General features: G+C 39.8%; 1 protein-coding gene and 1 long non-coding RNA gene across 2 annotated transcripts; one reads left to right on the top strand and one right to left on the bottom strand.

The window, feature by feature from the left end:
* Nucleotides 1-413: 413 nt before the first annotated feature.
* LOC121696263 lies at nt 414-9433 on the bottom strand. Its single transcript, XR_006026274.1, has 4 exons — nt 9185-9433; nt 7929-8020; nt 6923-7034; nt 414-473 (listed from the first exon to the last, which is right to left on the bottom strand). It is a non-coding gene; the product is annotated as an uncharacterized LOC121696263 (long non-coding RNA).
* A 4029-nt stretch (nt 9434-13462) lies between these two features.
* On the top strand, nt 13463-26441 carry LOC121695750. Its single transcript, XM_042076855.1, has 9 exons — nt 13463-13639; nt 17980-18134; nt 18386-18456; nt 18574-18722; nt 18985-19167; nt 20119-20285; nt 20605-20724; nt 21169-21263; nt 25754-26441. Exons 1-8 carry the CDS (start codon nt 13561-13563, stop codon nt 21238-21240), a joined length of 996 nt encoding a protein of 331 aa, XP_041932789.1. The 5' UTR covers nt 13463-13560; the 3' UTR covers nt 21241-21263; nt 25754-26441.
* Nucleotides 26442-27387: the final 946 nt, after the last annotated feature.

Consider the following 27387-nt stretch of genomic DNA (forward strand, 5'->3'; position numbering starts at 1 on the left):
GCAATAAGAAACTGTTGAGAAGTAGGAGTTACAATTGAGATATCAGTTTGAGGGTCAAAAAATAGGGCACTCCATAGCATTTCAAACTTTTATTTTATAAAACAAAGCAAAACAGTTGTACTTTAAAAAAGGACTTTAAGCAATGGGAGCTTGCACAGATGCACTTTAAAATGGACTTCAAGCAATGGAACCATGTTAATGCCTTGATATGTTCTTTTTATAATGTGTATTCTTATTTATTTATTTTTTTGTGTGTGAGTGTGTATGTGAGTATTATTTTTAAAAGCTGCACAAGCAAATTGCATTGTACGGACCAACTGCACAATGACAATTTAAGTCTATCTATAAATCATACAACATGGAGAAATGAACTAATAAACAATAACATAAACAAACTGAACTTGTGCCAAAGCGTGCCATACTGTGTACAATGGTGGATGAAAGCGTGGGCTGGTCAATCTGCGTCTTTTATCCTGGTGGTGGAACCAACCAAAGGGAGGCGGGAGAGAAGAGCAGAAAATAGAACATTGTTAGTCTGTGAGCCACTCAAAAATACAAAGTAAGACATTTGTTTGACCGTCTGCTTTCATAACTGTGGGAATTTTGATACAGCACAAAGATCAGACACACCTTATTAATCACTTAAACACAGAATGGGGGATGTGATAGCTACCACTCACATTTGCTATGTTGCCCAATTGAAAAACAGATTTTATTGATATATTTGTCAAGCTTAAACAAGTTTTTCCACAGCCTGAATTCCCTCACCTCATCTAGTGAGTAAACTGTATTGTCAGGCTAGGATTAACCCCTATCCAGCTTACCGCTAGGCAAAACCTTGTTTTGGTTGGACTAAGCCTATTCAGTGTATCTGAAAATAGTTTAGTTCAGAGTCCTGATGTCAAAAAAGTAATTTGGGCAATTTTTTTTGTCATCTGGGAGCTGGCTCCATAGTCCGAACGCATAACAACTAAATGCAGCGTTGCCTTGTTTAGTTCTGATAGCGGGTTTCAACAGGAACATTTCTCCTGTGATCAGTGAGGTTTAAGTGATGAGTATTGCTGGAACATGTCACACAGTCTCATTGAAGGGCAAATCTGGTGTAAACTGATTCAAAGCCTTGTTGTTCGAGCTCACCAGGCACTGTCCAAAGGACAAAGAACAATAAAATGTGTCATAACCTAGACAAGTTATGGACAAGAAAGTAAAGCTGATCTGGTGTTTTACACCCATTATGTGGTTGTAAAACACCAGATCAAATCCATAATAACAATTAAAACAACACTTCCCCATGATGTGCTGTCCTCTCCTTTCGACTGATTATGTTGATTCATTGCTGCCGGTGCGAAAACCCAAAGTATTGTTTGCGCATATTCCAAGAATTTAGACTAGTGTAGTTGTCACGATACCAAAATTATTGTTTCGATACCAATACCACATTAAGAATAGCGATTTCGATACTTCTTTGATAATTCGATAACGAAAAAATTTATTTGATTTGGGGGCCCAGACCACCTTGACATCATCAGTAATATTGAATATAGTGTTACCATTCACACCAGTGGGCATCCTAGATTCTGCTTGAATCTTTCCACACGCATGGAAAATTATGGCTTATTTCATATGTTTCTATTTCATACACCTTCAAATTCATATAAAGTGTACAGTTAATGTATAGTATTTTTTTAATCTGCATAATTACTATTAATCTGCTTAATTGCTAAACATATTTAGTCATTTGAATACTTAACATTTATTTTTTAACTATTACACCTAGGCAAATTTTAATGTGGTGTGAAGGCCTAGGTGTAATTGAGTGCTTGTCACTTTAAGAGGGAGTTCTCGCACGCAATTGCTGTCTGTGTTTACGTTCCACCTCGAGCTCTTCCCCCCACTGGGAAAGTCAGACCACAACCTCATTCATCTCCAGCCAATGTACAAGCCCAAAGTACAGAGGCTACCAGTTCCCACACGCACCTTCAGAAAGTGGACACCCGAAGTGGATGAGGCTCTGAGAGACTGCTTCGAGTGTACTGACTGGAGTGTGTTACAGAATGGAGAGGACTTGGAGGAGGTCACACAGTGCACAACTGACTACCTGAACTTCTGTATGGACATTGTTGTTCCCACCAGAACTGTACGCTGCTTTCCCAACAACAAGCCTTGGATAACCAGCAATGTCAAGACCCTTCTCAACACGAAAAAGATGGCGTTCAGAGAGGGGGACATGGCAGAGCTGAGGCGCGTGCAAGGGGAACTCAAATTCAAGCTGAAGGAAGCTAAGGAGGATTACAGAAAGAAGGTGGAACAGAAGCTGCAGGAAAACAACTTGAAGGAGACATGGGACTGCATGAAGGTTATCACTGGCCTGAAGAAGAACAGCAGCTCTGTGGAGGGGGACCTGGACAGGGCAAACCAGTTGAACCACTTCTACAACAGGTTTGACTGCCCTGCTCCAGCTCCAATGGCGGTGGTCTGTCCACCATCCCCCAGCCCCCACCCTCACACCCCCTCAATACCAGCGCAACACTCACCTCCATCATCACAGGCTATCGTACCCCCACCATCACTGGATTTTGCACCCCTCCCCCACATGGCGATCACGAACAATGAGGTGACAACGACCTCAGTCAACAGCCATCAGGCACACAGATCCCAGATGCACCCCAGGTACGCCATGCACTAGACCCGTTACAGTTTGCTTACCAGGAGAAAGTGGGCGTGGACGATGCCATCACTTATCTTCTACACAGGACACATTCCCACCTGGACAAGGGGAAAAGTGCTGTGAGAATATTGTTCTTTGATTTCTCAAGTGCTTTTAACACCATCCAGCCCCTCAGATTGGGAGACAAGCTATTGCAGATGGGTGTGGACGCTCACCTGGTAACCTGGATTACAGATTACCTGACCGAGCGACCACAGTTCGTCAGACTGAAGAACTGTCTCTCCGACACTGTGATCTGCAGCACTGGAGCGCCACAGGGAACTGTGCTCTCTCCAGTCCGGTTCAGCCTGTACACATCTGACTTCTGCTACAACACCGAGTCATGCCACATGCAGAAGTTTTCTGATGATACTGCAATTGTGGGGTGTATCAGGAACGGGCAGGAGGAGGAGTACAGGAGCCTGGTGGACTTTGTGCAATGGTGCAAACTCAATCATCTTCAACTTAACACTTCAAAGACCAAGGAGATGGTGGTGGATTTCTGCAGGTCTAAGCCCACTCTGCTACCAGTTCACATTGATGGGGTCAATGTGGAGGTGGTTAGCACCTACAAGTATCTGGGTCTCCACCTGGACAATAAACTGGACTGGTCAGCCAACACTGATGCACTCTACAAGAAAGGGCAGAGCAGGCTGTACTTCCTGAGGAGGCTGCGGTCCTTCAATGTGTGCAGTAAGCTCCTCAGGATGTTCTACCAGTCTGTTGTTGCCAGCGTCCTCTTCTATGCAGCAGTATGCTGGGGAGGAAGCACAAGGAAGAAGGATGTGGGGCGAATTGACAGGCTGGTAAGGAAAGCTGGCTCTGTAGTGGGAGCTGAACTGGAGTGCATCACTTCACTATCTGACAAAAGGACCCTGAACAAACTGATCAACATCTTGGACAATGATTGTCACCCACTCCACAGCACTATTGTTAAGCAGAAGAGCCTGATCAGCTGGAAACTTCGCTCACTGCCTTGCACAACTGACAGACTGAGAAAGTCATTTGTCCCCAGGGCCATTGAACTGTTCAATGCCTCACTTAAGGGAAGAGGAGAGATAGACTTCAATGCATAGTCTGTCTGCCTCTTCACCCCCTCCATATTTGGTACTGTCTGTCCACTAGCCACTTGTACCACTGTCTTTATGCCTCACTGTTTGTGTGCTATATTAGCACATTAGCACATATGCATAACCCCCCCCGCTCCATGCCACAGCCGAACTGTGGCCACACTTATACATTTTCTTAAATAGTTAAATATATAGATATATAGACTTTACTTTACTTTATTTCTGCATTGTTGCACTGTTGACTTACTCATTTGCACTATCACCATGACCACTATCACCATTGCACTACCACCACGACACTCATTCACACAGAGCACCTTAGAGCGCCTTACCATACCTTACTATGCACAGAGAATCACAGGCTCAGTCCCTGCCTCAGTCATTGCAAATTATACTAACAATGCAAGTCATTGCATTGTTAGTATAATTTGTATTTTAGTATATTTAGCATATTCTTTATCTTCTACTGTCCTTAATGCTTAGTTGTGTTTTCATATTATATACTTTAATTACTCTTTCTGCTGTTAAAGAATGTGTTTGTGTTGTATGTATGCTGCTGAGACCTTGAATTTCCCCTGGGGATCAATAAAGTATCTATCTATCTATCTCTCTCTATCTATCTTAAGAAATACGTGAGTAATTACTGTAGCCTTCAGTCTCACGGTTTTAGGCTATTGAATAATAGTTGCACATAATGTATAAGGATACTGTATGTGGATGCAATTTATTGTTGTCTGTCATTAGATAAAATAAATGTAAATAAAAAACTATCAAGTTCATAGAAGGGATCATGTTCAATAATGATTTTAGCACTAATGACGAATGACATACATGACCTGAGCTAGCAGAATTAGTTAGCAAGGAGCTCTCTCCAGATGTAAAAGTTTGCAAAGGTTGCGCTGCCTATTTCTAAATGACATTAAACCCAATAATAGACCTACGTACATCTCATAGCCTAGGTAGGTTAGCAACACAAAGTTGAGAGGTGCAAGTGAGCAAATCAACTTGATATTAGCCTATTATTATGCGTTACCACAGAATCACTTAAGCTAAACTAGCAGCCATGTCTCGCTGTTTATGGCACGACAGCTGCGCGTATGTGTGTGAGGAGAAAAGATGCACAGCCACAGGCTTGGGGAGGAGGCACTAGAAGCATGCCTTGTGCACACGAACAAGAACACGGTCATTCTTAAAAGTATTGATACTAATAAAATTAGGTACTGTGACAACTGCTAATAGCTATTGCGACACTTTTGTAGTATCGGTGCACCGTACAACACTAAATTAGACGATCTCTGACGTTACGCAACCCCCTGTTGAATTTTCACATTGTTGTTGTTTTTTCCCCGATTTCACCTTGCTTGCAGGCTAGTAGCCTGACGAGCCAGACCCACATTAAAATGTAGGGTCTGGGCACTCACCGTTCGCAGTGCTCAGTCCGAGGGGCGGGATAATCAATTGTCTTTCAAATTCCCTCTGCACGCAATAGGACAGGGGCAGCGCTGTGAGTCCCATGCGTTTCCCACCAGCGGAGCTAGTTGGCTAGTTCAAACGTTTGCCAACTTAATAAAAGCTTAACTCGTGTCACACTGTTCGCCAACAGCAACATCCATCTTATTTGTTTTCAAGTAGCAGGGAATTCAAGCCAAACCGTTGCAACTCTGCCATCAATCATTATGTTAAGCCCACCTAACGACTCTGTTCACGATTTCATTGGCCTGATTGAGTTTTGATTTCTGGAGCTCACAAGCCAACGGAGAGTTTCTAGACTAGCCCTGGCAGCAAATGTAGGGGTGCGTCTAGATTTCTAGGCTAGGCTAGTATAATTACAGTGCATGAAAATGCACTGTTCTGTTATCCGAAGTCTTCTTCTTCTTCTTCTTCTTCTTCTTCTTCCCACCAAATTTCTGCGTCTAATTCAGCTTCAACCGTTTAACGTAGAGACTTTGTTCAAACTTTGTAACGTAGGTCTTGAAAAGGACACTTGAGGAATGTATTTTTCACTTTTGTAAACTTTATACTTTTTGAGATATTAACAAAAAACAAGCTTATTTTTCCCCATAGACTTTGCATTAGCACTATGACATCACAATGGACTAATTAACTTGATTTGCACCTGTATCAACTTCCAGCTGCTCAACTAGTACCCATCAAAGGGCCAGTTAAACTGATTGCACCTGTATCAACTGATTTCTGCTTAACTAGGCCAACTCTCTCTGTGTCTCTTCATTCTACAAGGATATAAGGCACATTCCATCCAACTTTCTATCCATTCATCCTCTTCAAACCATTCACTCATCCACCCATTAACCTATCCATCAACATCCATTAAACAATCTGTCTATCAACATCCATTCAACTTTCTGTTTATCAACATCCTATCTACATTCAACTTTTAAACTATATACTCTGTCTCAGGCTTTAAGCATACAATCTGTCTCTCTTAAGACTACTATTTCCTCTGCCCACAACTGTTTCAAAATAAATGTCCTCACTACAATATTTCACTATTAAATAATTTAACTATTTAAACTACTCAACTATTTAACTGTTCAGCCATTTAAACTGTCAGTTGTTATCAACTATGACTCCTGCCAACTGTTTCCAAATAAAAGTTTGTTTGGTATTTTATGTTAATATAGTATGTTTATATTTTCATGCACTGGTAATTTCCTCGAAATTACATTTTCTAGTTAAAATTTAAGACCTTCGTTTAAAAAATTAAGACTTCGGCAACAGAATTTAAGACTTTTTCAGACCTTAATTAAGGAACATGACATTTAAGACCGTTTAAAGACTTTTAAGACCCCGCGGCTACCCTGCATTAGGTCAGGAATACCAAAAGTACTTCTATACGGCTCTGGGCTATACTTAATCATTTTACGTTAATCATTTTGGCCATGTCATTTTTTTTACTTTTGATGTATGTTCAGCCCATCTGTAAAATATCTTCATAAAACCTAGTGGAAATTTCACCTCTATCATTTCTATGACAATGTGATTTTGTAGCTTTCGTAGCTACACAGTTTGGCGTTAACTGTATAAAGGTTGAATAATTTTAGTGCAATAGAGGCCTACCGTTTATAAAAAGCCCACCAATAATGCTCACCACAATTGGAAATAATTTAAAATAAGAGAAAATTACCCCAGCTTCATGGATGTTTTGGAACCTCCAGCCCTCGTAACAAAAGCCTTCTTGACCTTTGCGGATTCCACAGCTGTTCATCGGCAGAGCGTTCCACAGTGCATAACGTAGGCTGCAAATAAAAATCAAAATCAATCTATCAGTGTGGTAATAATAGCTCTGAAACTGACAGTTCCAGTCATTGATTTTGATTAGCTGAAACGTGTTCCTTTCTGTTGTAATTCCCAAGTTAACCTTACACAAGGTTACACATCCTTGTGTATACATCCCTACGCAAAGAATGGTAAAAAAGTTGTTACAAGCTGTGGCCAATGTTCCACTTACCATTGTGTGACAGTCTACATGAACTATTTATTGGTGTAGGGGTGTCTTTATAAAACCATCAACTGTGCATAAGGTAAGACAACCAGGCTGAAATGACTAAAAGAGGAATACAATAAATCATCTATTGGAAATGTATCTTAATGCCTCAATTAACAAATGAGGAAAAAATCCAACCTTTAAACACACCAATATTCTTTGTGAATGAACCAGGTATCGTAAATTAATAAATGTTATTCCTTAAAATACAGGGGGCATAGGTAAGGAACCCCCTATGTTAAAATCCCATAGGCAGATTTTTATTTTTAAAGGCCAGTTATTGAATGGACTCAGGATACTATGCATCCTGATAAAGTTCCCTTGGTAATTAAAAGATAGATAGATAGCCCCACATCACATACCCTTCACCATACCTAGATATATCATGGTTTTATTTCAGTTAGGCTAATAGCTGGTTTGATTTGCATGCTACAGATTCTATTAATGGCAAAAGAAATGTTGACTGGTAAGTTATTCATGACTGCAGATGCTGACTTGCCTATTTCTCTATCCTTCGACCGCAGCAACGCTACTTCCTAGTTTACCTGGGTTACAAGAATGCCCTTTCACTCCTGTTACAATATGCTGTAATGTATAGCAGGTTAAACAAAAGTGAGAACATATTGTGGGGGGAAAATATACTTACCATTTTGGTACGCTGTTTGTTCAGCAATTTGATCAGATGGTCTAGCGCAGTCTTTTTTAAGAAGCTGCCGGCCTCTTTTCAGTGGCATTGAGCTGGAACCAGTGGCAATAACGTTAGCTTCGTCATCTTGACTGACATCCCAAAGACATTTTAAAATTCCGTGCATTTTGGCTACAGCATGGCTTAACACCATTCAAAACATAAAGCTGTATAAGGCAAAGTAAGCTAGCAACGTTAAATTGTCTAACGTTAGCTTTATATACAAGCGGGCCAGTGATGTAACTTACAAGTAGCTAAAATTAACTAGAAAATGTAATTTTGAGGAAATTACCAGTGCATGAAAATAAAAACATACTGTATATTAACATAAAATGCAAAACAAACTTTTATTTGGAAACAGTTGGCAGGAGTCATAGTTGATAACAACTGACAGTTTAAATGTCTAAACAGTTAAATAGTTGAGTAGTTTAAATAGTTAAATTATTTAATAGTGAATTATTGTAGTGAGGACATTTATTTTGAAACAGTTGTGGGCAGAGGAAATAGGAACAGAATCTGTAGTCTTAAGAGAGCCAGATTGTATGCTTAAAGCCTGAGACAGAGTATATAGTTTAAAAGTTGAATTTAGATAGTGTAATGGATGTTGATAGACAGAAAGTTGAATGGATGTTGATAGGCAGATTGTTTAATGGGTGGATGAGTGAATGGTTTGAAGAGGATGAATGGATAGAAAGTTGGATGGAATGTGCCTTATATCCTTGTAGAATGGAGAGACACAGAGAGAGTTGGCCTAGTTAAGCAGAAAGCAGTTGATACAGGTGCAATCAGTTTAACTGGCCCTTTGATGAGTCCTAGTAGTGAGCAGCTGGAAGTTGATACAGGTGCAAATCAAGGTAATTAGCCCATTGTGATGTCATCAGCCCATGTTAAGTCTATGGGGAAAAATAAGCTTGTTTTTTATTAATATCTCAAAAAGTATAAAGTTTACAAAAGTGAAAAATACATTCCCCACGTGTCCTTTTCAAGACCTACGTTACAAAGTTTGAACGAAGTTTCTAGTTAAACGGTTAAAGCTGAATTAGACGCAGAAATTTGGTGGGAAGAAGAAGAAGACTTCGGATAACAGAACAGTGCATTTTCATGCACTGCACTGTAACTAGCTAGCTTACTTTTTGCTGCTTCATCAGGTTGTTCAATGATTTATTGAGTCTAAAAATATGCAAGAACGTTAGCAAATTACCAAAATGTTAATGTACCTTCTCTGAGTTTTCGTGGTGGCACAATCCTTCATACCCACACATCGTTTCACTTGGTTTCACTGGGCGCCAAATCTAGACTGCGTTTTCTGGAGTCTTCTGCACACAAGTTTGTCACGTCCGACCATCATAGACCTCTGGGGCCGTATTCACAAAGCCTTTTATCTTACCACTAGGAGTACTCCTAAATCGCACTAAAATATTTTAGCTAGGAGTTTTCTCTTAAAAGTTATTCACAAAGCCTTTCAGACCTACTCTTAGTAAGGAAATATGACAACTCCTAAACTAAGAGTGAGTCTTCGTTGCTATGGATGACATCATTACTCATGCACGAGCTTGACTGAAGTGACCACCTTGATTGGCTGATGATTGTAACGCGGGAATGATTCCAAACACCTCCCTTACGATGATGAGTGACAGATGACAGGTCTGAGAATGCGTGCGCTACACAAGTAGTGCGAAGGACGGAAGATGATGAATAACTGAATAAAAAGGCCTAGCCTAAATGAATAAAGAGTAAGGGAAAACAAATAGCCTAGCCTAATGAAACCTAGGCCTACGGATTGATGCAGTATCTTTGCAACATTATTAAATAAATCTGTCACCATAGGCTATGCCTACGTTTGCAAAGAGGAAACCATTTTAATTTGATTCACAATGAAACGTTATATTTAATTTATGTTAACAATGAGTAGTTTTGGTTGTTGTTGGTGGCGTTATTGCATCCCTTTTATGAATGCAAAATTGTTCCCTCGCGATTGGAAGCTCTTGTTGCCGCATAGGCGACGCATTTCAAAACATCGCAACGTGAAAAGCCACAAAAAGCTGTTTGTGAATAGGTCTTAGTGAGTTAGGAGTCCTCTCGACTTCTTTTAAGCTGTCCCAGACTTAGGTGCTACTTTTAGGTCTAAAATGCTTCGTGAATTACTTTTAGTGAAAAAACTAACGACCTAAAGTTAGGAGTGACACGCCCATTATTTATAGGAGTTGCTCCTAAATTCCCACTTAGGAGCTACTTTTAGCCTTAAAATTATTTGTGAATACGGCCCCTGGAGTCTAACTTGATTTCTCTAACTTGCAAGTCGCAAGTTAGCTCTGGGGTAGCAAAAATCAAATTGTGCCACCTTCACGTACCATTGATTATAATATCTACTCGAAGGTTGAAGACAAAAGTGCGTTCAGGAAAACGTCTGCATGCATCTCCAATTTCGTTGTCTCCCTGCGCGAAAATGTAACAGGTGATCTCCTTATATGGGCATAGATGGTAGCTTTTTTTGTAGGCGAACTTCAGAGGTCTGTCAGAGCATCGTCATGTGCGGTGGTCACATCACATGGTTAGGCCTACTGTTTGCAAATGTGAACTTGAAAATATGTGCAATTAAAACAAATAAGCCAATGAAAATCATTTGTGAATTGTTGTACAACAGCTAGAGCTCTTACAGATCAGACTAATTTATAAAACAAATAGGTCTGGATGAGCATTACATGAGTTCACTTAGAGAGCTCTCTGATGGATAAGCCTGAGTAAAATATGAGATATATAAATTGAGCAAGTCTGAGTATTGTATAAGCCTTTGCTGAGATCTCTTTTGTAAATCAAAAAAGGACTAAACTGAGATGACTAGAATGAGAAGGGTTCAAGCTTGTGAAGAGATCTCTTTTACAGAACTGATGGAGCCTAATCTGAGATTTACCAAAAAGATCTGAAATGAGAATTGCATGAGTTTACAGAGAGAGCTCTCTGCTGGATCAGCCTGAGTAAAATATGAGATGTATAAATTAGACAACACTGAGCATTATTTAAAATATTGATGAGATATCATTTGTAGATTAAAGGGAGTCTACACTGAGATAACTAAACTCTTTTGCTCCAGAGACAAACCTGAGAAGCGGGAGACAAAAGCAATAATCTCATGTTTATATCACTGTGATCTCATTATAGGAGAAACAATTGAGAAAGAGAGGAGCTCTCGTTTTAACATTTTCTTTCCTCTGGGAATTACATCAGTGACATTTATCAAATACCAACATTGGGAAAAGGAGTGACATATTTTGTTTATTTTTAATAATGCAGATAAGATGCTGATAGGCAATTTGAATATTCTGAAATACATCTCTGGTTAGGGTTAGTTAAACAACAGAGGGAAGAGTGATACTGTGATCGAGCCTCTGTGATATGAAAGTCCTCTCTTAACGGACACCATTATGTTTCACCATATGGCAAAATATATGCACATATATCAAAATGAATTTCCTCAGTTAATTAAAGAATGGGGTAACTTGTAACCGGAGGGTTGACGGTTCGAACCCCGACCAGTAGGAACGGCTGAAGTGCCCTTGAGCAAGGCACCTAAGCTTAACCCCTCACTGCTCCCCAGGCGCCGCTGTTGATGCAGGCAGCTCACTGCGCCAGGATAGTGTGTGCTTCACCTCACTGTGTGTTCACTGTGTGCTGAGTGTGTTTCACTAATTCACGGATTGAGATAAAAGCAGAGACCCTCGCAGGATCAAAAGAGTATACTTACACTGATCGAGCCTCTGTGATATGCAAGTCCACTCTTAACGGACACCATATGTTTCACCATATGCCAAAATCTATGCACATGTATCAAACTGAATTTCCTCAGTTAATCAAATAATGAATATAGATGATTTAAATTTGCAAAAAGGGGAAAATGAAAAAAAAAAAACATTACGCAAAACAACTTTATCAGGCACTATATCCACAAGCAAGGTTATCACCTATTGCCGCTATCTCTGGCTCTGACTGGCACTAATTGTGCAATAATCCAACACAGGCTTGCGTCAGAACACAGGCCATTGAAGAGCAATTAGCATCAGAATCTGTTAAAGAGCCTCAGTTGGCTCGGGGAGATGGATGTCTGTTTCTACACTCACTCTTGCTAGGCTGTGTTCTTGTATGGGTACAGCATTCAATTACATCATATTTGGAAAGGTCAGTAACTCGAACATAACTGCTTTTAATCAGTTAATCAGCTATCATCTAGCAGTTTGTGAGATTGTGCCACTTTATTGTATTATTATACATGTGTTTAAACTGAGGAGAATCACCACTACATCATTTTAATACACTATGATTTATCTGGTTAATCTTATCTGGTTTATCTGGTCTGTTTTTAGAAGGACACTTTATAGTTGTGCACAGGGATAAGATTTTGGTTGTAGTATGAACAAGCATCTTCTGACTAGAGGCCTTATTGTTGGCAACAGAAACAATGGCTTAGGGGAGAGCAGGGTAAGATGAGACATTTTTTTAGGGCAATTCCATGGAAAATTATGTTTTTTGTAACATCCATAACACCAATAAAATGTGATGGTATGGTATGATGTGAATGATTACATTAAATTTGAGCATTTGCTATTTTTGGCTGAAGAATGTACATGAGAGAAAATGCACAAACAAATGAATGTTATCATTCACATCATACAAATGCCAAGGCATTTCACTGACGTTGGATGTGACAAAAAATCCATTTTTCGTGGAATTGCCCTTTACTTCCTTCATCGCATGCTGCAACAAACTTTTGCTTCTTGACATGGAATGCAAATTCATTATGTTGGGGAGCTGTTACATTAGAATGTCAGGCCAAAGTTGGAAACCCTGTAGAAATGTACTTAGATAGTACATTTAGCTTCTATCCAAAGCGACACACATATTACCTTTATATGACGAGGGTCACTGTCCCCGGAGCAACTCAGGTTTAAGTGTCTTGTTCAAGGGCACAACAGAAGCTGGGAGTTGAACGTAGCCTACAACTTTGCAGGCTACTGCTCCATAAAAACTTTGCTGCCACCGTCCCACGTTTGCAGATTGCAGAAATGTGCTGCAATTTCATAAGCAGCCTATGCATCATTTTTGCTGCTAATGGAAAATCTTGCGAAGCAGAAACCCTTATATCCAGCCCCGTCCCCACGGCTATGCATGCAATCCCCCACCCTGAATGTGAGGGAGGTCTACAATCCCGTTTTCAAAAACATGTATTACATAGGCTAGCAATCGGAATTATGATGCTATGACAGCAGCAAACATTACGCATTTCCTAGGCTACAATGACAGGTGTGATTACATGTGAACATGACCATGTTCTATCACAAGGAAGATAGATTGTGATATAATATGATCGCTGATAGGCTAGTTATATAACACCGTTAAATACGTTACATGACACGCCTAAATTTAAATTAAAAATTGACGAATTAGCTTTTAGTCTATATCAGGACCTTGCCACACAAAGCTTTTCCCACTGCCAACAGCACATCAGTGTATCAGTGTATCACTGCAGCAAAAGGAAGCAGACGAAGAACAAGAAAACTGCTGAAACCTGGGAGTTTTGGCGACATTCAGAACTGTGACGATGGCACAACTATCACATCTATGGTCAAGAGGACTTGTGTGGGTTTTCCTAACAAGCGCAGGGATACTCCTGGTTTCAGGTGGGTTGTGGAGGTTAGTCATGCTCTTTCCTCATCTACGTGTATTGCTGTTAATTTAGGTTTTTAATGACTAAGACTGAACCTGAACTACAGCAGGAGTTCTTTACATTGTACCCCGTAGTAGGACCTCATTGTATTGTTTTTACAAGGAATGGGAAGGAAAAGTAAGAAATATAGAAATGGTTGCAAAAGCCATACACTGTAGACATAGGAATGGCAGCAAGAATAGGACTTATACTTTGTGAAATGGTTAAAATATAAATCAAGTTGTGGTGTCTCTGATCTGTTAAGTGGACAGTTGTGGTAGTAGCTCAGCAGCAGGGATGTAGTGGAGGCTCAAGTAAACACAGTTTATCCACCTCTGAAAACTCTGTAATAGAGTTTGTCCACCTCTTCTTAGAGTTGATCCCCTTCTCAAACGAGTTTATCCACCAATTGCAAATTTTCTTCAAAAAACACACTGTATCTACATTCACAATATGTACACTCATCAATACTCTAGGAACCATTTAAGACCACTGGTATAAACATTGGACAATAACCTGGACAATAACCATCATCAAACATGTTCTGAATGCCTTTTTAAAAAATCTGATACCGCATGGGGCAGTCCACCTCACCGTGATCACAGAATTCATAGATTACCCACCTCTTATTTTACCACTACATCCCTGCTCAGCAGGTAGGGCAAGGTACCGATAATCCCAGGGACCACTAATGCCAGTAACACAGCATGGACATCATCCCTGTAGCTGTACACTCACTGCTGAGGAGAGTGATTTTAATTGGAGAAAGTTACTGCTAAAGTCCACTCCAATATTTTTTGACTGTTTTTAAAATAAGTGAAAAGTAAAATGGTAAGTAACCATGTGGTGCATCTGATCCGTTAAGTGTACAACAGGTGAGGCAGTAGCTCAGCCGGTAGGGCAAAGCACCGATAATCCCGGGGACCACTAATGCCTTGCCAGTAACACAGCATGGACATCATCCCTGTACACTCACTGCTAAGGAGAGTGATTTTAATTGGAGAAAGCTACTGCTAAAACACAAGTGTGCAGGAATGAGTCCAGTCCAACTACTGAAGCTCAGACTCCTAAATCTGGGGTAGGGGAGACCGGGTATGGTTGTAACACATTTTTCTTCAGCACCTAAAACTACCATTTCTTTTAAAGCTACAGTTCTGGAACTTTTTGGCAAAGTACCCACATTTGTCTACTACAAGTGGCAACCATTTAAATCTCTTCAACTATATTACAGAATTTGTGAGATTATGACAAATACAGTGTGTACCTTTGTTACAACCTACCCCACTACTGGGGTAGATTGTAACACCTATTGGGGTAGATTGTAACAGGTAAAAAAAAATGCAGAAAAAAAATGGAATTCCATTTGATATACTGATTTATTGCATAAACAGGGTACACAGGGTGTGAAAATAGATTCACCAACATATTGTATACCATACAATCCGTTCTTCACATAGAGAATGGAGATCATATTAACGTTTTAAACTAAATATAAAAACCACAACGTTTATACTTTTGTGTGTGTATGTATTTGTGTCTCTCATGGAAAGAGAGAGAGGGCTGAACAGTCACACACACAAAGATGAAATTAAACAGACATTAAATGGGTCTACTAGCCCCATTCCACAGGTTGTAACATATTCAAAAAATGTGTTACAACCTACCCCACCACTGTCATCCATTGTTTAGCTAGCTGTATTAGCATGGTGCTTTGACATTAGCAAGAGAGAGCTACACCATTCTTTACTAGAGAAACTATAGTTTGACCTGATGTAACTCATACAACTGTATCTACAATGGTAAAAGCACTAGAAAAAAATAAATCTAAAAAAAAAAAGTTACTTTCTTACCTCAGATGTTGAATTTTTCTCCTTACTCTGGGATAAATGGCACTAACAACTTGAAAATGTCCATGTGTGATCGTTAAGGATGTCTGAGGAGTCAGAAACTGTCACATGGCTCATATCTTATCCCTGATTGGTGGAATTGGTGATGTTACAACTCTCCCCATGTTACAACCATACCCGGTCTCCCCTACTGCACCTATATGTAGCTACTGTTGTACGTTTCTAAATCATGTCTGCATTTCCTCAATGTTAAATAACATTTTAGAGGACTAGGCTAGAGTAGGCGCCCTATCTCATAAGATTCTATCATAGAATTTTTACATAGAAGAGGGAGTGGGGGCGCCTTGAGCGCTGAGTGAGCAGGTACGAGTAGTGAGTTTTCGTCTGTGGAAAAAGGTGGATAAAGCAAAAAAGCTGTCGGGGGCTAAAAATAGAAAAAGAAAGGGAAAATGAGATGGCATGTCAAGGGATGCGACAGTAGCTAAATAAGTGGATGTTGAAAAGCAACAGGTAGGATTTAAAGTGTGACGTCTGTGCTTGGAGGCACACGTTTCATGTTATTCATGTTACCTATTTATGTGACGTTTGCTAAGCATATGCCGATTGAAACATAGCCTATATCATTCAGATAGCTAGGTGGCTACCATGCTCATACTGCACTTTTAATGGCAAACTGCAAACATAAATGTCACACTAGCAACAACTCATTACATGTTTCCATTTCCTAACAATGAAGACTCCTTGTAATAACTTAATATTGTGCTGTCAATGTGGCGCAAACAAAGGCTAGATCAGCCTGATCCTTTGTGAGCAACAGCTGGCAAAAGGACGTTATGAGAACGTGTAGACTCTCTTAAAGTGACAATGCGACATTTAACAATACTTCAAGTTCAAATCGGAAGAATTTCTTTAAAAATAATAATATGTAATACATTGTTGGCCTTTTGTTTTACTTAAGTTGTTTGTGTTTTTTTTTTTTGGGGGGGGGGGGGGGGCAATTTGTTGTTGCATACCCCTCAAAAAATGGGTAGCTGCGCCTATACATGTAGGTGGTGCTATAATAATCAATTTTACATGTTGTCTTATATCTCAACAACGAGTCCTAGCTTCACCAGTTTTGCATCATTTTAATCCATATATTCATATGTGATTTTCTGCTCTAAAATTGTCAACTTGTCCCACAATTTTCAAATAATTTAATTGAAGTGAAAGCAAAATGAATTAGCCAGCGGCCATTTGAATCCATTGTCTTGCAACTCATTCTACTTCATATATAGACTATGCTGACAAAAATGACTTTGTTCATTTGTTGAATTGTTCGTTGATTTATTCCTTCAATTTTTTATTCGTTCATTGATTTATTTTTCAGTTACACATCAATGAGCATACAAGGAAGTGTCCCAGGATGACTTTGTAGCCCATATCTCATCATCACAAAACTTAATTTGCAGTATTGCACTACACTTGTAAAATTTAAAAAAAAAAAAAAGAAAGAAAACATCTAAAATATTGGCAATCTGTATCCATTCAATTGTATAAACTCTCACACATGTCAAAACTGCAGTTTTGTCCATAACTCAATGGTAAGTCATCCTTCCGGATTTGATTCCCACTTGAGCCAGAGTGAGACCCTGAATCTTAACCAGGTAGCAGGACTGCATTGTTATATAAGAATCTGCAGTACTAAGCCAACACATTAATGAGGACATCAGCTGATTTAAATCAACATGCAGTAACAAGTAACCACTTGTGTTAGACTTCCAACTTCCAAATTCCTCTTTGCAGGTAGTATAGCACATACTGTATAGTAGCCCCCCTTTTGGTGCTAGGCGTTAGGGCGATATAACTGAAAAAGTAGAAATTATACCTTCTCCTGACCTCAGCGCCTCACAACACAAGAGATGTATGAAATAAAGTTTGAATTTATTACATTTACACAAAACACAGGAAGCATTAACATAAAACTTCAGGAGGGGGAAAGGCCAAAATAATAAACCAACCCAAATATCTACAAGGAGAGGAATTAACTTACCTCAAAACAAAAGATAAAATTAACAACATAAACTAACCTCACTCTCTAACTAACCAAAAACAGGAGAAAAATTACAAGGTTAAACGAAAATGGCACCCAGCCTCCATTCGAAGCTTGCCCGAAAGATTTAAGGCTAAACAGAAAGTTACAAGCACAAAAACTAGCAAAAAGCAAAACAGTTAGCCCCCACAACTAACAATGTAACAATCACATGTAACAAATACGTCTTAGGACATAAAAAAATCACTTTGCTCATTGACTGGCTTTGCACTTTCATAATTTAAATTAGGGTCTGTAAACATACTTTAAAAGCTGAACAACTAAATGAACCCAAAATAAAGGCCTATAGACAGCATTTCCTGCTATATGTTAACCAGTGATAGTGGGGAGGAATGGAGATCTTATGAAACCACTCTTTTGTTGAATCTCCTCCAGCCACACAACCGAATGGACGGATCCGCAGTCAACGGGCAGTGGCTATGGCTGCTTATTCATTGTCCACAGAGATCACCAACTTTGAGTTCTCTAACTCCCTCCTCGATTCCAGCAGTAATTACTACAATTACCTGAAGTCCTTGGTTGATTTTGTGGTAAGAGGAAATTACAGTATACACTCTACATGGTGCTGATGTGTAGCATGCTTCTTGTAGAAAAAAATGTATTGGCCAACTGGTGTGACAGAGAGAACAAATTCATCTGTTCAGATATGGGTCTAGTATTGTATGTGTGAGGTCAATGTCTACACACATACACACACACACACACACACATACACACTGCCAGTTGCCTCACAGGAACTTATGGATGATTTTGAAAATACTGTTTTGTTATTTATGTGCAGTTTATTCAAGCCTACAATATCTCCATTAACCCAGAAGGACATTTCTTGGGAACTACTGACATGTCATTCACGTAAGCATTCATTCATACCAAGTCAGTCTGATATGCACACATATCCTCCTTACTGACAACATCTTACTATTTATTTATCAGATGATGTCCATCTCATGCTCATCTCCTCTCTTGCAGGGAAGGTAAACATATTCATGTGGAGACAACTATTCTTTTCTCCTTAAGTCCAAGCACCCTAGGAACCATTGTGGTTAGAAACGAATTATTGGACTTTATGCTCCAAACATCAAGCTCACCGATCCAAATTAACCCTATTCAAACATTCGGTAAGGCATTTTGATATATAGTTTATCACTAATTTACAAATTTAAATTACATTTTAAACATTAATTCCCAGGTAAAAGCATAGACCAGGGGCTTCTCTTTTTTATTATTTTAACCAAGGACCAAACAAATAATCCCAGAATTCCAGTTTTCGGAGCCTGGGCTGAGCCTGGGCTGGGTACCTTGTTTTGTGTTGTTTTGTGTTTGTATTGCTACTGAATCCAACAAAGATGTCAAAGTGCTAAAAGATCTCTGCTTTGTCAGTGAACGAAACCACCGTACCCATCACCACCAGGTCTCCCACCACCTCCAGAACCACAACCACAGAAGCTTCCAGGTCCAACAGTGAGCCAGCCTCTCTTACTCCTCATTCGATGAGCCCCCATAGACAAGATCCGACGGGAGCTGCTACTAACCACACTACACCTTTGCATAATAACGCAACAGGTGAGTCCAGCAATGGTGGACCAATCACCAGGGAATTCAAAGGGAATTGAATCCACAAGTTTTCAGGCTACTACATGCTAGCCCAGCTCCTTAATCACTATGCTACTACCAACCCACTCACACTCTCACTTCAGTGTTCAGATTTAATACAGCCAAAAGCTCTGATTTGATTCAGGTGGTGCTAGCGTAGTGGCTAAGGAGCTAGGCTAGCATGCAGTTGCTTGAAAAGTTGTGGGTTCAATTCCTGCCTTGTGCCCTTGCCTTCCCGTTGTGCCCTTGAGCAAGGCATTTACCTCCAAGTTGCTCTGGCCCTTGTAATATAATTGGCATTTGTAAGTTAAAGAGAAACTATGCAGTATTGGCAATTTCTTCGTTGTTTTTATCGTTTTTGCTTCTTTTTCACTGGCTCTGTCATGACGAATGTCTGAGAAACTCCATCACTACCTTGTTCTAGCCGGTGCCTGGCGTGTATGTGTATTTAAATGCAGTAAAGCAATTCGTTACACTCGTTATACTTCCTGACACTGAGACCGTCGGCCCGCCGGCCCACAGTTGCAAGGGTGGTTTTTCCGCTAGGTGGTGCGAGGGGGAAGCGAGTCGGCCACCATTCAACCCGAAATAAGTCATATAACCATTCCAATGACTCTGAAGCTGTTAAGTTAACATAAATTAAGCATGCATATTAAGCCAAAAAACCTGCATAGTTCGCCTTTAAATTAATACATGTAAATGCATATTAGCCAAATTCATATTAGCCAGTTTATCCAAATTACTCTTTGCAGGAAGTATAGCACATATAGTACACACAGAAACATGGCATGAATCATTGTCCAAAACACACTGTTCTAAAGCAACTTTAAAAAAAAACTGTTAAAAAAAAGAACACTTCCTTTCTCCTTTGCTAATACGCTACCACCACCTCCTCTGGATTGGCTCTCTCTCTGTTTACAGATTGGACCTCTACTGCACCTGGAGTCCCCAACACGGTCCACTCAACCTCCAGCGTTTCCAAACCACTCGTGCCTTACTGGCTGGACTGGGTGCCAGGGTGGGGTATCGCTCTGCTTGTACTGGCCTCCCTCATCCTCCTGCTTCTCATCATTCTGATAATCCTGCTGGTAAGACCAACATGCTCTAAAGAAAAAAAAAAAGAAAAACACAAACACACCAAAAGAATACCCAAGAACCTCAACATCATCATCATCTCCCACAAAAAAAGTCTTTCACCATCATTGCTTTGTTGTTTTATAAGATTGTGAAGCTGATATGTCTAATTTTGACTTAATTTCTTTCATATTGACCGGTTCTCCTTACAGTCTTACTGTAGTATTTCTCCACACTGTTCTTCTTACAGTCTCACTGTAGTATTTCTCTACACTGTTCTCCTTACAGTCTCACTGTAGTATTTCTCCACACTGTTTCTTGATGTCTCCTCAGCTGCTGCGCTGGTGTTGTATGGATGAGCCTGAGAAGGAACCTCAACCCAGATATGATCCATACTCACATGAGCCATATTCATCCCACTCTCCAGCCAAATCACCCACCCTCAAACACATGGTGAGAGAAATGAGTACAGGAACACACACACACACACACACATACACACACACACACATATATTTGCACTCTTTGCATGGTTTAGGAAAAGAGTATTCCTTTTGCAGGGAGGCTTTGAGGGCTAAGGAGCCGTTTGAGATTCTAATGGAATACAGTTATTAGCCACATTCTGCCAACTTCTCCTAATAAAACTCTACAATATGGGGTGGAAGCGTAGCCTGGGTTGCTGGTAGCATAGTGATTAAGGAGCTGGCCTAGCAACATGGGTTTTGGGTTCAATTCCCTTTGAACTCCCTGTGCCCTCCAGCAAGGCACTTAACCCCAACAAATGGCTCCAGGCACGATGGCCCTTGTAAAATAATTGACCTATGTAAGTCACTTTGGATAGATGTGTCTGTCAAATGAGTGAATGTAAGATATAAACATGATAATGTTTGTTCTCAGGGTGACCCTGGCCTGCGAACCCCAGAGAAACCCAGGGGGACCAGTACCGGGATGTATGTGGTGAATCCCTGAGTTTGAACCATACAAAAAGAAAGGTAAACTTAATATTCTGTGTAACACATTTCATCTGGTGAGATTTGGATGCTGTTTTGTTACAATTACAGAAAGAGAAAGCTTTAAATTTAAATTTAGTAGACCTTTAGACTCTGATATGGTCCAACCATTTAGTTGATGAAAATGTCATATTTGACACAGACCTCATGGATTCAAATTGAGCTTGATGGTGTTTTGGGCCCCCACCGGTGACTTCAAGGCAGGTGGTAGGTCTTGCCTGACCTTAACCCTAGAGTAGCCTGGTAAACCAGACCCTGGAATCTTTCAGATTAAGGGTCTGGCCACGAGTAATGAAAATGGCCCAATTCGAGGGGCGGCACCAAGCATGCATTTGAAACTCTCACTGCACGCAGTTGGATAACGCTACGACCAATCACAACAATTCATCAGTGTCAGTCATCAGTGTAGCTCGCCTTTGTCTCGCCTACACCGATTTGATTGGTCCCTCTCGCTCGAGAGATAGAAGAAATTTGGATCATTGCTCGTGGCCAGAGTATCTTGCGGGCACAATTCAAATTGTGCTCTCGCGAGAACTCTGGGTTTCCAGGGTAACCCTAGAGCCTTCTAGCACTGCCAAGTGTTGGACAAGTGTTGTTTGTTTACTAGGAAGATTATTATGACCGCCGCGCAGCGAAGCGGCGGTCATATAGGTTTAGTCAGATTTTTATTTTATTTTTTTTATTTTTCGCATGCCCAAATTTCCATCAATGATTCCCGGGACACTGAAAGACCGGAGTACATGAAACTTGGTGGACATGTAACCCCACATGGATAGCATGGAACCATCGTTTTTCGTTTTGATCTGTAGCCCCCCCGCTGAATTGGACCCCCCGAAAGGAGGGTAGGGCAGACACAGTTTTCTGTGAATATCTCGAAAACCGTAGGGTTTAGGAGGACCATTTTTTTTTTGTATGTTGATCTCAAGGGGCCATGTCAACCCATTCCATAACCACTCATTTCATGTATAGCGCCACCTAGTTAAACACAAAAAAGTAAAAATGAGGTGGTGTAATTGAAGGTATCTGTGACCTAACATAGTCAAAACTGCATGAAATTGGAAGTGTAGGATCATTATGACACCCTCTGTATGCACGCCAAGTTTTGTGGAATTCCGTTCATGGGGGGCCACACAATAAATTAATTTATCTTACTATACACCAACTGGCCTGTAGGTGGCCGGAGACAGTTTTCTGTGAATATCTCGAGAACCGTAGGGCCTAGGAGGTCCACCTTTTTTTTGTATGTTGGTCTTAAGGGGGCATGTCAACCCATCCCATTACCACTTATTTCATGTATAGCGCCACCTAGTTAAAAATTAAAAAGCAAAAAATGAGGTGTTTTCATCACAATATCTCTGGCTGACAAGGTCAAAACTGCACGAAATTAAAAGTGTAGGATCATTATGACACCCTCTGAATGCATGCCAAGTTTTGTGTACTTTCGTTCATGGGGGGCCTTACAATAAAATAATTTATGTGTACATTTAGTGACGTACACCAACAAGGATTCCCGGGACACTGAAAGACCGGGGTACACAAAACTTGGTGGGCATGTACCCCCACATGGATAGCATGGAACCGTCATTTTTCGTTTTGATCTGCAGCCCCCCCGCTGGACTGGACCCCCCGAAAGGAGGGTAGGGCAGACACAGTTCTCTGTGAATCTTTTATGGTATGTTGGTCTCAAGGGCCCACATCAACCTGGCTCATAATCACTCATTTGTGATTTGCCCCCCCCGGTAAAAAATGAAAATGCAATATTATTCTGCTTTAATCGCCCCTATCTTCAGTTCAGTTATCTTCAGTTGTCATTCAAAAGATGTTCAGAACTGCACCAAATTTTATGTGTATGATTGACCTGGCATTCTCTGGGGGTCTGGGGGTATGCCAAGTTTCGTAGAATTTCATCCATGGGGGGGGCTAAAAAAATTAGGTTATGTGTACATTTAGTGACTGTACACTCATTGGCCTGTAAATGGCAGTGCACACATATAAACATGCACACACACAGGCACCCACATACTATCGGTATTAGAACGGCCGATACATAATTACAAATTCAGTAGGATCAAAAGAAAGCCAAAATATTCATCATCATCATCATGGCTGCATTTTCAGTATTGGCGATAAGTAGTCGTTTGTCCACTAGATGGCGCATCGTTGCAGTGAGACGTAATTTTGTTGGAAGTTAAAAGTGGGTTGGAAAAACAATGGACACTTCCTACAAGGACTGTAATTTACCGCACCTAACATCTAATAAGGACAGGACGATGTTCACATGAAGTGTAAGTGAGGATGAAGTGAGGATGTTTATCGGACATGCTTGGTTTTTACTGCAGGTACGTTAGTCTTGTAATATCAATAAGGACCTAGGTAATGTTACCGTTAGCGTTGGTTGAGTGATGGAGGCCCATTTGATTGATTGCATTTGTAGAAAACTATAAATGCGGTTATACCAAGCAAATTGATAGCAGCACTGTTTGTATCTTTCGACTGTCATTTATTGCACGTGCTACAAAATCATTCTGTGCAATGGAAGATTTACCAACGTTACACCGGTCTGATACAGTTTTGCCTATACATGCGTGAGACTGAGACGCCTGTTTATTTTGTTTTAAGTGCGTGCAGGGTGTGAGAGGGGAATCGATGTGCTTTGATTCCAGCTTGGTAGTTGTAGTCTGTGAAATTAAAAAGCACGTGTGTGTGAAGTATCCAAACAATGACAACTTCATTTCATTATGGCTGCTTTAGCAACACACCTTAAGCTACTGTGTAGTGGGTCCCATTTAGAAGTGGCTACTTCATTCGCGCTTTCCTTGACTCATGGAGCTGCGTGAATCTTATTACAACTTTTCGCCACGATATGGCAGTTTACAGTAAGTCCGCTTGATACTGTAAGTCGTAAGCCATTGGTTTCCAAAGGAGATTTTATTTGTGTCGCCAGCATAGCCTATTGACAATTTATGTTGTAAATAGGCCTACCTTATAATCCTACCTGTAGCTTAGGGAAGCTAACAGCTTTCTATTAGGATCTAGTTTGTTAGTTACAGTTTTGTTATAACTCCCTAATGCATTTTTGCATTTAGAATAGCCAGAGCGTGTATATCTCAATCTGAAAATTAAACAATATCGGGTGCCTATGGACTAGGCTGGGTGAACCCAGCCTGATCTGCCCGCTATTTATTTTTTGATTTCTTAAAAGATTGAGCTTGGTCTGATGAAAGCCAGACTAGCCATGGACCTTAGTTACACAATGCAAGGGAACATGAATCAGCCTATATTTGCACGAACAATAACGGACAAAAGCTCTTCAACTTTGGCCCGTTAAAATGTGTATGAACAGTCTAGCGACGCATTTCATCAAGGCCCATTTGGACATGTCAGTTATTTGCACCACTGGTTAGATGTAAAACAGCATTTCGTTTCAGACTACTGTTACTTAATTTGTGCATTAACAATAACGTTTCAGACTACTGTTACTTAATTTGTGCATTGACAATAAAGTATTACATGAACTAAAGATGACTAAAATCTTATGTAGAAGAAGAAACATTCACAAAAAATCCATCCATCCAAAAATGACCTTTGTTTTTGATAGCTGTTGAAAACGGCATGGAACTGACAGAGATGTTTTTGTTTATAAATACATAAAAAATAAATAAATAAATAAATAACATTATGCTGATACCTTTTGCTTTTCCCAAATACAATGTAGCCTACAGGTGTAAGTGACCTTTCATCAATCCAGTTGCAATGGATGAACTGTGATGACCTGCCCTACTTGTGATTGTTTAGAGAGGTTTTATAACAATGGTACCTCTTCTTTGGCTATTCTACAATCTATTCACCTTTTCAGCACCAGTAGGCTACTTTCTGTGCAGCCGCACACACACACTCAGGCATGCCAAACAAGCATACACAAAAGTTTCAAGAGTGGGGGATGGAGTAAAAGATGGAGACAAATTGAAGTGTGATTTATTTTCGCGAAATGGATGTACAGGACTGAGCGGCGGTCATATTTTGTACCGCTATGCGGTACATCTAGTTACTATTCTATTACTAATTATTTTATTATTATTTATTATTTTTTATAAAAATCCATTTGTAAAGTCAGAACTGCAAAATGATTTTTGATTGATTGACTGAGTCTCTCCAACATATAAACCTGCCTGCTTGTGAACATCCTGTGGTGACTTTCTTATAAGGAGTGTCCGGGTGGGGCCTTTTTGATCCGACTTGGTCGTCACCTGTGTATTTAACAAGTGACTCAAGAGTGCCAGGATGGTCAAGTCACCTGCACCGATCTTTGTGACTGTTTTGTTTTTAAAGGGATAACTCATAACTTGTATTTTACTAGTAGTGTATGTTTTGGATAAGGATGTCTGCCACGTATTAAATTCCTACACCTCTAGTGAATTTCCCTTTGATTGAAATAGAATTTAATTGTAAAACTGAAATGTTTTTTTTTCTAGATAAGCACAGCAACAATTCTGCTCTGGGGCTGTGGAGATCTGAGAATGACTACGGGGAGCTGTCCAAAATAGAAGTGCTATATCTGTAATAACACTGTGTAACACTCAAACTATATAAGCGATTTCATTGGCATATTGGTTGAGGCTGTTTATTTATTATCTAAAGCATGTATTAAGTATAGCATGTTGTTTGAATTATGATGGGCAGAAAATTAACTTTTAATAGCCTCACATAATATCTGCTAAAAATGCATTAATTAATGTTGTATACTCAGTCAAACATTGAAATTGATTAACTGCACCTAAGGCTTTGAATGAGGTTACTTTAGCTATGTTCATTCTGCTCTCTCATCCTATGGCAATGCAATGAAGTTGTGTGAAGCTCATAAGATTCATGCTACATGCTGAAAGAAACACATAACAGAGCTACGAACAAAATTGAGCTCAATTATTGCTGTTTGAAAAGGCCAGCAGTGATCTGTATGCATTGAAGTTGTGCTCTCTAGTACTATTTATGAAATCAGTTCCAATGTTTTGCCTTTGAATATTATTTGTATTGGTTTTATTTTTTTATATTTCTTGCTAATGTTTCTCATCAATGTCAGATTGGTGACAGTGTTAAGTGTATAAGCGTATTTAAATCAAGGTGTACTCCTAATATTTATGAGTATTCTTGTTTTTATATCACAAAAATAGACAATGAATCAATAACATTTTGGATTGTTCTAAATGTTGTTCATGTGAACTCTCTAAATAAACACTTTTCGTAGTTACATTGTAATTGTTTTTTTACTAGTTTTGAGTATACTTTTAGTATACTTTTTTAGTATATGTTTTGCCTTTATTGTGATAGAATAGTGAGGAGAGTGACAGGAAGTGAGTGGGAGAGAGAGATTGGAGCCAATGGTGTGGTACCACCCCCCCCCCCAAAAAAAAATATATATATATATATTCCTTAAAATAAAGATGCTAGCAGGTGCTGTCATAGCATCATACTGTCATGTCAACAATCAATGATGTTCTGGCTGCTCCATTGGTGATTTTTTTGCTGTTTCGATTCTTTGGTTGTCCATTTTGGTTATTGACTTTGCTTAGATCCTGCATCAACAGGGAACAAGCACTTCAAGCACTTACTACTTGCTCACAAAGGTAGCCTTATTGGAGTTCATGGTGCTTTGTTTGGGCAGGCTACAAGCAACATTGTACGTGAAGGAGGGCACAACACCCATCGTTGATGGTGTCACCATTATACCGTCATGACTATAACTGATCATGTTGATATGACACGGTTGAGTGTGTTTCACTAATTCACGGATTGGGATAAATGCAGAGACCAAAATTTCCCTCATGGGATCAAAAGAGTATATATACTTATACTATACTTATACTTATACATAAAGCATTCATGACTGTTTCATGAGACATGACTCAACATTCATACCAAACCGTGTCATGAATGTGGAAGACAGAACGACGACAACTTGTCAAAATAAAAGTCCAACAATCGCAAAGCAGCATTTGTTCCAGATCTCTTACCTGATCATGTCACATCTGAGTCAATGGGCTACTCCAGTACCAAAAAGACAGAACATGGTCAAGCATATCATTTTTGTTTCATAAAAATGTATGGTAAC

This window comes from Alosa sapidissima, chromosome 21, assembly GCF_018492685.1.
Source record: "Alosa sapidissima isolate fAloSap1 chromosome 21, fAloSap1.pri, whole genome shotgun sequence".
Taxonomy (NCBI): domain Eukaryota; kingdom Metazoa; phylum Chordata; class Actinopteri; order Clupeiformes; family Clupeidae; genus Alosa; species Alosa sapidissima.

Coding starts and splice junctions, on each gene's coding strand:
- LOC121695750 (XM_042076855.1), top strand. CDS start 13,561: ATGGCACAACTATCACATCTATGGTCAAGAGGACTTGTGTGGGTTTTC. Junction 18,135..18,385: donor AGTCCTTGGTTGATTTTGTG/GTAAGAGGAAAT, acceptor ATTTATGTGCAG/TTTATTCAAGCCTACAATAT. Junction 20,725..21,168: donor CACCCACCCTCAAACACATG/GTGAGAGAAATG, acceptor GTTTGTTCTCAG/GGTGACCCTGGCCTGCGAAC.